The sequence below is a fragment of the Galleria mellonella genome, unplaced genomic scaffold (assembly GCF_026898425.1).
Source record: "Galleria mellonella isolate WM207_F2 unplaced genomic scaffold, CSIRO_AGI_GalMel_v1 utg312, whole genome shotgun sequence".
Classification (NCBI taxonomy): domain Eukaryota; kingdom Metazoa; phylum Arthropoda; class Insecta; order Lepidoptera; family Pyralidae; genus Galleria; species Galleria mellonella.
This window is the reverse complement of record NW_026442074.1, coordinates 10,557,652-10,569,615: the sequence shown is the minus strand read 5'-3', so window position 1 is coordinate 10,569,615 and position 11,964 is coordinate 10,557,652. Positions and strand designations below refer to the sequence as shown.

At 35.9% G+C, this 11,964-nt stretch overlaps 1 protein-coding gene across 4 annotated transcripts in view; it reads right to left on the bottom strand.

Moving 5' to 3' along the window:
• Positions 1–1,293: 1,293 nt before the first annotated feature.
• Positions 1,294–11,964, bottom strand: part of LOC113515016 (serine protease gd-like) — a 46,202-nt gene continuing 35,531 nt past the window's right edge. For 3 of the 4 annotated variants that reach the window (XM_026899137.3, XM_026899139.3, XM_031908424.2), the window contains 4 exons: positions 10,608–10,775; positions 9,849–10,005; positions 7,191–7,223; positions 1,294–3,626 (listed from right to left, as the gene is read on the bottom strand). In XM_026899137.3, coding sequence (XP_026754938.2) covers positions 3,433–3,626; positions 7,191–7,223; positions 9,849–10,005; positions 10,608–10,775 — 552 coding nt within the window. In that variant the 3' untranslated portion in view covers positions 1,294–3,432. The remainder of the gene's footprint in view (positions 3,627–7,190; positions 7,224–9,848; positions 10,006–10,607; positions 10,776–11,964) is intronic. The other variant, XM_026899138.3, reaches the window with a different exon arrangement.

The following is an 11,964-nucleotide window of genomic DNA, read 5'->3' as shown; positions in this document are numbered from 1 at the left end:
ACGCCATAAAAAGCAAGTTTTTTTAGCAATGTATTATGATCAACGCAATCAAAAGCCTTAGAAAGGTCACAAAAAACACCTATCACATCCATTTTAGTTTCCCATGCAGCAAATACGTGTCTAAGCAACTCTGCACCTGCGTCTGTAGTTGAACGACCTTTGGAAAAACCGAATTGACTATTGTGGATTAAATTATTTAAATTGAAATAACTGACAAGTTGCATAAGGATTATTTTTTCAAAAATTTTACTGAGTGCTGGGAGTATGGATATAGGTCTATAATTTATTGGGTCACTCCTATCTCCAGATTTAAAAAGCGGTATGATTTTACTAATTTTCATTATGTTAGGAAATTTACCTTCATCTATACATTTATTGAAAATAAAAGCAAGAGAGGGCGCAATAATTTCCATTATACTATCCAGTATTTTAACAGACATACCCCATAGATCCTCTGTTTTTTTATTATTAAGTTGTTTGAATATTTTCATTATTTCTACTGATGATGTATGTCTAAAGTTAAATACAGCTGATGACTTGCTAACATTGTCTGTTAGTAAAGTTTCAGCAGCAGACGGGGAAGATTTTAGAGCCTGTGTCGTAATTAATGGAATATTAGTAAAATAAGATTCGAATGTATGCGCGACCTCTGTGTCGGAATTTACCAATTTGTTATTAATATTTAAAGCTATTTTGCTATTTTGAAAATTAACTTTTCCAGTTTCGCTATTTATTACTTTCCAAGTGGCTTTTATTTTATCTTTAGATTTAGTTATTATTTTACCTAAATAGAGAGACTTATATTCAATATATATATTATTAATGACTCTTGAATATATATATTCAAGAGTCGAACTTCGACGTTCGGTCTGAAAATTCGAATTTTGAAATTTATGTTCGCGGACGAAAAGTATATATATATATATATATATATATATATATATATATATATATATATATATATATATATATATATATATATATATATCTGTAGAACTTTAGTTTTTTTTTTGATGGATGAAAATGCATACCATTTTAACCCCGCCTGCGCTAACGGGATACGCTGACGGAGCACCGGTGAAGGGTGATAGATGAGAATGAAAACAGGCCAGTTAGCCCATCGTGATGAATTCATCAGGAATTAACCATGAGAGTTTCCAGGGGGAACTGCAAGGAGGTCGACCTGTTTGGGTATATTGCTATCAATAGGATTCTCAGTCTCCATTACTAACAATCCCTTTCCCTCCTGGAACTTTGGAGCAAAGAAGTTGGTAATAAAAACATAAATAAATGTAATTAATATGATTTATTGTCATTTATTATATATTACCAAAAAATTTTCAGTCTATAAAAACAAGTAGTTGCCATTAATAAAAATCTCACATATTAAATTTCAAATTGTACATGTATTAAATAATAAGTTTACACAGAACTTAATGCAAATATAATAGAGTTTTGTTTAAATTATTACAGAAACGGTCTCTATTAACGAAAAGTTTAATCAATTTGATTTGCATTACTATTGGCAAAACCCCCCAAGGGGAGGCCAATGTCCAGCAGTGGGCAGTTAAAGGCTGATGTAATGTAGTTGGTTACATCAAAATAATTGATCACGTCGGTGTCACTACAATAATGTGGAGCCAATTATGTTTTTAAGTATTCACAATTACGCGTGGGCAGATCTGACACTCATTTCTCGTACTAAGTGACGGGACTACTCGCGTTAAGTTAGCTGCTTAACAGCGGTAGGCACTCGCGCGTTGTTCACATTAGTCTTTTGATGTGATCAGCTACAATACTATTGGACTGTGTTATGCTCGAGTCGATTTTTTATTTTTTTATATTTCCATTAAATTCTGTTTTGTTTCAACACCATAAATTTTGTTGAAACTTTAATCAAGTTTGCCTTTATACGATCTGTTTTAAGTACAAAAGTGTTCTAATTATAATAATGAGTTATTACATTTTTATATATTTTTCTTTATTATAGCATATGTGGTCCCGGCATAGAACGGGTCATTTCTTTCCCGTGGGTGGTGTAAGAGACAACTTGGGGAATTTGATGGTCAAATAATGGGCAGCAGTGTCCCTCTTTTAAACATCACTAAAAGTCTGCGGTTGCTAACCCGCCTGCCAATCGTGGCAACTATTGGCATCCCGAAGGAGAGGTCTATTTTCAGGAATGGAGAGTTAACGGCTGATGTGAAGATGTTACCATTTTTTTTTTATAATACAGTGGGCAGACGAGCGTGCTGCTCACCTGATGGTAAGTGTCTACCGCCTCCCATGACCATCCGCAACAACACCATTATGATGATGTCATCGTTTTGAGCGAACACAGAAATAACATAGTCCTTGAATATGATCAACCGAAAAGATAATTACTTGCTTTCTATGGTTGACCGCACTATGCGTGCTATGCTTACTATTGTAATCTTTTGGAGGATCTTTTGGAGGAGGATATCTATCTGTCTATCTATGCCGGCTCACTACATTGCTTTTTCACATAACATAAACGTTTGTCTATGTCTAATATATTACTTCATAGGGAATAAAGGATGCGTGATAGGTTTACCCTTATATTTTTAGGTTTACCTTTCTGGCAAAATAAAATTAAGTGCGTCCAATCACAGGCGATTTTGTCGATAATTGATAAATATTTTTTTTTATTTTTAATATTTCACGCAAAAAATGGCACATAAATTGCACATAAAGCAACGATCACGTGTCAATCTAAGTCCAATAGTTTGACGTCGACCACGTCTTTAGAAGGCATATGCATTTTGTAATACTGTCTCGTTCTAACGCATGATGATGGCTACATGTTTCTTATTCTAAATTACAAATAGGCATGGTTCTGTCTACATGGTTCTATTTAGTAGATACGTACGAAATTATTAATTAGATACTTAAGTTGGAGTAATAATATATCTACTCTCTACCCTTTATAGTACTCTAATTCTCTTAATTACATAGTTATGTTGCATATTTTTATGAGTCTAAGGTTCGAGTCTAATCTAGCATGTAATTTTTCATTTTTTATTGGAATTGTTATTGACATGTTTCAAATATTTGCATGTTTGATTTTATTTAAAGGTATATTAATAAGTACTTAATAATAAAAAACTAATTATGTTCTTTTGACAGAGATTTCATACAAAATCGTCAATAAGTTCCTATTATATAAATTCAGTTCTTAATCTACGTAAACCATTTGTTTAAAAATATTACGTTAACAGCCACAAAAAATGTTCCTTTATTTTTATTTGAGACTGCAGAACTATTGGATTTATTACTAATTATTTATTACTTTGAGCTGTTGTTGGATTATAAAACTATCAGTTTTTGCACAGTAACGTATTACATTAAAATAACCTATGCATTTCGCGCCTAACTCAAAATGGCCGCTACGACAAAATGGCGGATAAACTGTTAATAGTCGTATATGTGCTGCTTCAGCCAAGGCAGGAATTTCGCTAAGTCTGTAAATACTATGTAGTGTTTAGGATCGCACCGACGTTCGTTGTTTCTTGCTACGGACAACGAGACGAGACCTCTAAGGAACCAAACGTCATTGTATTTGAAGACCATGCCACCGCCGCTGTCTCCGTTACAAACCGACGCACCTGTGAATGGAAAACTTTATTAGTATTGTCACGTTTCACTTTATTATAAAGGCAATGAGATTATAAGAATTAAATAATAATAATTTATTTGCTTAAAAACACGGAATACAGATGCTAGTAATCATATGTTATGAACATTCGTGTTTTGCTAAAACAATAGTATGCAAAATTTTAGTATTTATAACTTTTTTTGTCAAATTTTAATGAAAATGTATCATATTATGAATGTGTTTATAAAGAAGATTTTTCTTCTAGTCTATGATGCCTTTAATTAAATAATAACACTTGTCTATGTCTTTGCTTTTTTTTTGTCTTGTGAAAATTAGTATTAATTAAAAAAAGGGTTTTATACTTTGTATTGCCCACTAATTATCTACACACTTAGCATATTTTCAGAAAGGTAGATAACGATTTTGTTTATTGGTCTATATTTTCGTAGAATATCGAGAACATCATTGATATGAAAGGATTTAAATTTTTGGATCAACTTTTAAATTTAATACCGCTAATAAAATTTGCTTTAGCATAAAAATGCAAACGATGAAGTCAATTATAATAATTATTATAAAAATCTTATATTGCTTTTTTTTCAATTTATTTGCTCATCACTTTACACTGTCAATTATATTTTCTGTTATTCCTGTCTACGATCTACTGGTAGATAACATCATATGGTGTTAAGTCCGCCATTTACACTATCTAGGTGTATTAAAGTTTAATAAATAAATAGATTATAAATACCTACCTATATTTGTGTTTGGCTGTGTTTCGGTTTGAAGGTTGGGATATGGCAGAGAAGTTACAGGGTACAGAGGAATAACACCCGAGTCCTCGGGAATGGCAACGCATTAGGGGTATCATAGGCGAAACAGTATACTCTGTTATGTCTATGGTACTGCTCATGTCTATAGGCGACAGATACCACTTTCCATCAGGTGGGCCGTCAGATTGTTTGCCATTCTAAGTTGCATGAAAAAATTATAGTGCATATTCTTTAATCTAAAATTTACATAGTAACATAGTGATATAAATAATAATTAACAAATATAATCGTCATTCCTGTTAGTCACTTTAGAATAAAAAGTCAAAACCGCAAACAATACCATTTTAATTTTCTATAAAAACCAACACCATCCTTTAATTAAAATATGTGTGCATGACGAAAAAGGTAGTTTAAGGTACAGTTATATATATAATAAGTAAATATAGTTAATAAGTAGGTATTATACTAAAACATTCACTGTGTAGTCCTGGCATTGAATGGGTCACCCGTTCCTTTCCTGTGGGTGTCGTAAGAGGCGATTAAGCGAACTTAATGGTTGGGATATGAGCAGCACCGTCCCTCTTAAAATATCACTAAAAGCCTGAGGTTGCCGATCAGCCTTCCAAGCATGGCAACTACTGGCAAAATTCCTCATTAGGAAGAAGCCTATGTTCAGCAGTGGACAATTACCGGCTGATATGATGATCAAGTATGACCAGAGGGAGACTTTGTACAAAAGTCGATTGCTTGGGTACCTCTGTCCCATTCGTGTTTCAATCGTGAAACAACTGTGTTTGCATGGCTGTGTTTCGATTTGAAGGGTGGGATATGGCGTGAAATTTACTGGGTACAGAGGAATAACACCTGAGTCCTCAGGAATGGCAACGCATGGGGGGTATCATGGGCGAAACAGTATACTCTGTTATATCCATGTTACTGCTCATGTCTATAGGCGACGGTTACCACTTTCCATCAGGTGGACCGTCAGATTGTTTGCCATTCTAAGTTGCATAAAAAAAAGTATATATCAAGTATATGGATGTATAATTCGAATTAAATAGCACTTTATTATTGTTTTACAAGTATGGGCATTTTACAGTTCAAATATAGTATATGCTATTGATGTATTTAAGATTTTATTTCTCAAGGAGGACCTTTAAATAAGGCGCATGGTGTCCTCTCAGACATATCTTTATCTGTAGTCAAAAGCTACACTCGGATTCTGTGATGGGCTTCGGATAATTCACGGTTCAGCCGGTCCCCACTTGAATATGCTCATAAGTGTGTGCATCTTATATCTGTCACGTCTAGGGTAAGCAGAAACAATGGAACGCCAAATGCTTCGATTCAAACAGATCTCTTTCGCTTCTGCTACATTCATCAATCTTTTCATACACGCTAGCCGGTTACGAGTATTTTTAATTTGGCCTTTCATCAGCATGTTGGCTATTTGGTCAATATATGTCTGTCTAGGGCGAACCCTACTGATATTTCCATCCATTTGTGGTTCATCCATTCTCTCCAAATGGCCAAACCAACGCAACATTTCATTTTCAATTTTTGCCACTACGTCTTTCAATCCACACTTCTCTTTAATCATACTATTTCTTATTCTGTCTTTTAATGTAATACCACACATACTTCTCAGAGCTCTCATCTCTACAGCATTTATCTTACTTTAATGTTTCTTCTGCCGTACCTACGATTCGCTTCCATACATGAGTCAGTCAGTACTTTCTGAAATATGGCAAGGTGAGCTTTGTTCAATACATTTTTCATATATACATACATGCACACATATCTGTCACGCCTGTCTCCCATTAGGGTAGGCAGAAACAATGGAACGCCAAATGCTTCGATTCAAACAAACCTCTTTCGCTTCTTCCACATTCATCAATCTTTTCATACACGCTCGCCGGTTTACTTGCTATACATTTTTACTTGCCATAATTGAGAACAGTGTACCGTTACCACTGTTTCCAGCTTTCGTTTTCTTTTCAATATCTCCCTTATACTTTTTATTCCTCGTAAACAATTAATCCAAACCCAGAAACTCATTCACTTGCTCCACTCTCTCATCTTCTAACATTATGTGGTACTTTATATTTATACTTTATTGTCTATATACTTTCATGTCTCTCAATGATCATTACGTTCGACTTCTTCGCATTTATTTTCATACCTTTTCTTGCATTATGCTTCATTCATAACAGTCACCATTTGTTGTAATTCATATTATATACCAGAGGGAGACTTTGTACAAACGTCGTCTGATTGGAAACCTCTGTCCCATTCGTGTTTCTACCGTGAAGCAGTTGTGTTTGTAAGGCTGTATTCCGGTTTGAAGAGTGGGATATGGCAGTGAATTTACAGGGTACAGAGGAATAACATTTGAGTCCTCAGGAATGGCAACGCATGGGAGGTGTCATGGGCGAAAGAGTATATTCTGTTACGTCCATGATACTGCTCATGTCTATAGGCGACGGTTACCACTTTCCATTAGGTGGGCCGTGAGCTTCTTTGTTATTCTATATTGCTAAAAATATATATTCCGACGATGCAATCAGTACTTGGTCGTCGGCGTATAAAAGAGTTTTAAATAGTGACTCATTCATTCGGAATCCACAATCAGGCATCGACATATGGATGAAATAAATATATCTATATTGTTATTATAATATAATATATTATATAATACCCATTAAAAGAAATTATTGAGGTTAATAATAGCAGTTTGTGATAGTATACCCCATTGCATCCTAAACACCATTATATTAGTTATGTAATTTATTTTGACATACTTTGTACAGATCTGGATTGGTCATTGTAGACACCTGGAAGTAGTAATTCAGATATTTTATAGTGGAAAAGCATTAAAGTTTAAAATTATGTAGTTTCAAGCTTTTTTAGGAGATGAAAATGGAATTGTTACCTCATTTGTGCTAGCATTCACTGGTTGGGTACTAGTGTAGTATATTAGGTAAGGATAAACTCTTTTTTTGTGTCGTTAAACGCCGGGAAATATAATGAATTAAGTCTGTCTACCGTGACGAATTCATCATCGTTATATCACTGCTGAATTTAGGCCTCCCTCATAGACTGCTATAAGGAACGACCCGGGGGGAAGGGATTGTTAGTAATGGAGACCAAGGGCCCTATTGCTAGTAACCCAACCGGGGGTATGGAAGGGATTGTTAGTAATGGGGTCTAACTAATCCATTGCTAGCAATACACTTTATTAGGTCGACCTCCACGCGGTTCTCCCTGGAAACCGTCGTGCTTAATTCTAGTGGATTTCATCACGATGGGCTAACTGACTTGCTTTCATCGTCATCTAGCATCCCTCACTGGTGCCCCGCCAGCGTATACCGATAGAGCAGGAGCAGCATACAATTCCATTATCATCCATTAAAAAATAAAATATACCCAGCCAGGTCGACCTCCCCGTGGTCCCCTAAATGACCTGCCTTTATCATACTCATCTATCATCCCTCACTGGTGCCCCGCCAGCGTATACCGTTAACGCAGACGGGGTTACCATTGCATTATTAACCAATAAAAAAAGGAACGGTCTGAGTAACCTGTATGCACTGATTCGTTGACGATTCACTGGGAATTAATAACTATGGTTTCCAAGATCCCCGTGTGGAGAACGACCTTTTTCTGGATAAGTTATTTTAAGGGTACAATACGAGTTAATATAATTCGAGTTTTGTGTTGTAGACTTGTTTTTTGATTAATCAAATCTCGTGTGTGACGGAGTTCCTTTTTTGTAACTTAATTTGTTCCTACTAATCTGCTTTTGTGTACTTAATCACATTACCTAGTACTAATGTAATCTCAGCTGTTGATCTTCCATATAATGAATAAATAAGTGGTACGTACAAAATAAATTAGGTAAATATGTACAATGTATGCCTTATTTATTTTCTCTGTACTATTTATTTATATACATATAAATATATACCTTCCTTTTCCGTGGGTGTCATAAGAGGTGACTAAGGAAACAAAGTTCGAGGGATGAGTTTTTTTAATAGATAAAAATGGAATGGTATCGGTATACACTGGCGGGGCACCAGTGGAAGATGATAGGTGAGAATGAATGCAGATCAGTTGGTCCACCATGATGAATTCGACAAGAATTAACCATGATGGTTTCCAGAGGGAACCGCGTGGAGGTCGACCTGAGAGGGTCTATTGCTAGTAATGTGATTATTAGAGCTCATTACTAACAATCCATTTCCTATCTTGAGAGATGAGTAGCAGCGTCCCTCTTAAAACATCACCAAAGTCTTAAAGGAAGCCTTGACGCTGTCAACATTTCTGCCAATCGTGTCAACTGATAATAAAACCCCTCTAACTGGGAGGCTTATGGTCCGCAGTGCACAGTTAGCGCTTAATATAATGATGTTGATACATGTAATTCGAATTGAGACCAAAATCATGAGTATTTGTCATTTTAATGGATTGTTCTACCACCAAAACTTAACATTTAAAAAAAAAGTCATAACATTGTAAAAAAAAAAATATGCCGTACTAATGAACATAGTGTGTTCAGCTAAATGGATATTACCGTATTTTTTATCGTTTTTCGACTCAGGTTTTCTTCGAAACTTTCTCAAAAAAATGTTAATAGTTTTGATTTTGTCTTGATTTTCAATAACACGTATTGTATCTACTGTGCAAGCAATACTTAAATACAAGTCATTAGGGGTGGGTAATAATATATAGCAATATTTATATATTTTAGTTACAATATGTATATACTGGCCCAATAAGAAATATGTTGAAATGAATCTAAGGGTTCTGTAGACAAGTCACCAGGGGACCGCGAAAGTATTTATACAGTAAAACAGTTTTAGTCTACACGTTAAAAGTTAAAGTAAAAATAAAGGATTTCATTTTCAAAATATTTCTAAGAAAAAATTATGTTCTTATTCAAATTACAGTGTCTTTAATTTTTAATAACTTGATATGGGGTTCCATAAAACAAAAGGTATTTGGTGGGCGTTCCGTTATGTTGAAAGTTTAGGAATTACTGAACTAGGGTATCAAATTGTAATGTTTTCTTTGATGGGAGAAAATGGAATGGTAACCCCACCTCCTCTATCTGTATATGCTGGCGAAGCACCAGTGAGAGAAGATGGGTGAGGATGAAGAAGCAGGTTAGTTAGCTTATTGTGACGAATTCCACAAGAAAAAACCACGATGGTTTCCTATGCTAACTATATACTTTATTACTAACAATCTCTTTACTCAAAAAAAAAAAAAAAAAACATTGAGGTAGGTAAAGGCGGGAAAATTTTAACAATCTACTGGCGGAAAACATAGACTAAGGATAATACATGCGATTCTCTTTCTACGGCGGCAAACGTGTAAATCCGCCACTGTTCACACAGATTACACCAAAATTCACAAACATAGATGCACAACGTTTTTTTTAAAAAAAGAAGTCTTACCATTTCTATATCCAGCGCAGTAAGAGTAATCCGACGTGTACCGCGAGAAAAATTCGCTATATGATTTTATACAAGTCAGCTCGTCTACTACCGGCATTTCTACCAGGGTCAGTTCCTCCGTCGCTAGTCCTGTCTCATCGAATCCCCAACCCACAACCTGCAATTAAAAATTGTTATTTTATGAAAAATTTGAGGGGTCACTTGATGGCAACGCCATGTCTTAATCTATTTGTGTATGTATATTGCCATGTTTTACTTCTGTAGATATATATTACATAAAATATTAATTCATTTGAATCTATTTTTTATTATTCGTCGTTAACTGCCCACTGCTGAACATAGGCCTCCTTCACGAGGAGTGTGTTGCTAATAATTGCCACGCTTGGTATACGCGTTGGTAACTGAAGTTAGGCTTTGATAGTGTTTTAAGTGGGATGCTGCTGCCCATTCCATTAAATTCCCTCAGTCGCCTTTTACGACACCCACGAAAAAGGAGGGGATAGTCCATTTTATGTCGTATATATATTGTATATTATACAAAGGATTTTGCCAGTGCAAAATCTCCCCTTGGGGGAGACCTATGTACAGCAGTAGACGGTTAATATACATTCTATAGTTATCTTTCAGCTTCTCAAAAGTTGACTGTAAGAAATCCTTTTATGGGATAAGTCTGCCATTGTATATTAAATCATTTGTCAGTGCTTAATTTACAATAAAGATTTACAATACAATACAATACAATGATATAAATATACTCACAGATCCCTTCTTGCCGACGACATTGTTAATATCGACCAGGTCTTCAGGCCAGAGGCAGGCGGGTCGTACCCAGTCGGTGTAAGTCACTGGTTCTTTCAGCACTAATATAGCCAGGTCTCGGTTGAACGTAGTCGCGTTGTATTGGGGATGTTTTATTATTTGCTCCACCTGTCAATTATGAGTACAAGATATGTTAATAATAAGTGTCATACAATCACACCTACATGGTCTTTAAGCCAGGATATCTTGAGTTATGAGGAAGCTGGCAAAGAGTATCTGAAAACGTCCAGATCTGAGCCGACTCAGGAAAGTTCGTTTCCCAAATTGGCTCAGTCCAGAATAGAACTCGAGACCTCATTTAAACAAAGTAACGTGCCGTCCGATGGCAGTTGTCAATATACTCACGTTTGTAATCCCTGATGGTATAGTCAGAGGCAAGTATTTATTGACTGTTACAGTTGTGGTGAACGGAACATTCGATATGCCCATAACTCTCCGAGCATAAACTTAATCTTGGGATCAATATTTTCGCCGTTATTTGATTTAGTATTGTTTTTTTAATTATTATTAACAGGCAAACAAGAATATGACCCGTTTGATGGTAAACGGATTACTATAGCCTATGGACGTCTGTAAAACCAGGGATGTCACGTGCGCGTTGCTGACCCTTAAGAAACTTTAATATGCCCTTTTTGAAGAATCTTATTTTGTAGTCCCTATGGAAAGCCTCGGCAGGAAGATTATTTCACAACCTGAGTGTTCGCGGGAGGAAGCTTCTCTGAAACTGCAATGTGCATGACCATTCTAGTTCTAAAGCGTAAAGATAGATTTCCTGCCGATGGCGAGTGGTTCGATGGTGAAAGGTGGCTGTAGGCATCATATTAAAGAGTTTCTCAGAACATCACTTTCTATCATCGTACGGCTCGCCATCAACAGGGAGTTCACCCTCATACCTTACAGCCTAAATGGTTGCGTACAACGCGGTTTCAAAGATGTTTTCTCCCACGAACACTCAGGTTATGGAAAGAGCTCCCTGCCGAGGTTTTCCCAAGAGACTACAGCATGGGATTCTTCAAAAGGGGGGTAAAGAGTTTTCTTCAGGGTCGGCAACGCGCGCGTAATACCTCTGGTATTGCAGGCGTTCATAGCCTACGGTAACCGCTTACCATCAGGTAGGCCGTATGTTTGTTTGCCACCTCAGTGGTATAAAAAAAAAACATAATCCGTTATACAATCAGTTTGGTTTGCTAACACTGTTTTCCATCACCGAAGAGTTTGAAATTAAAATGCAGCGATTACACTCCGTGCGTCTCTGAATTTTGTGATGTTTTTGAATTTCCGCGATGATATCTTGGAC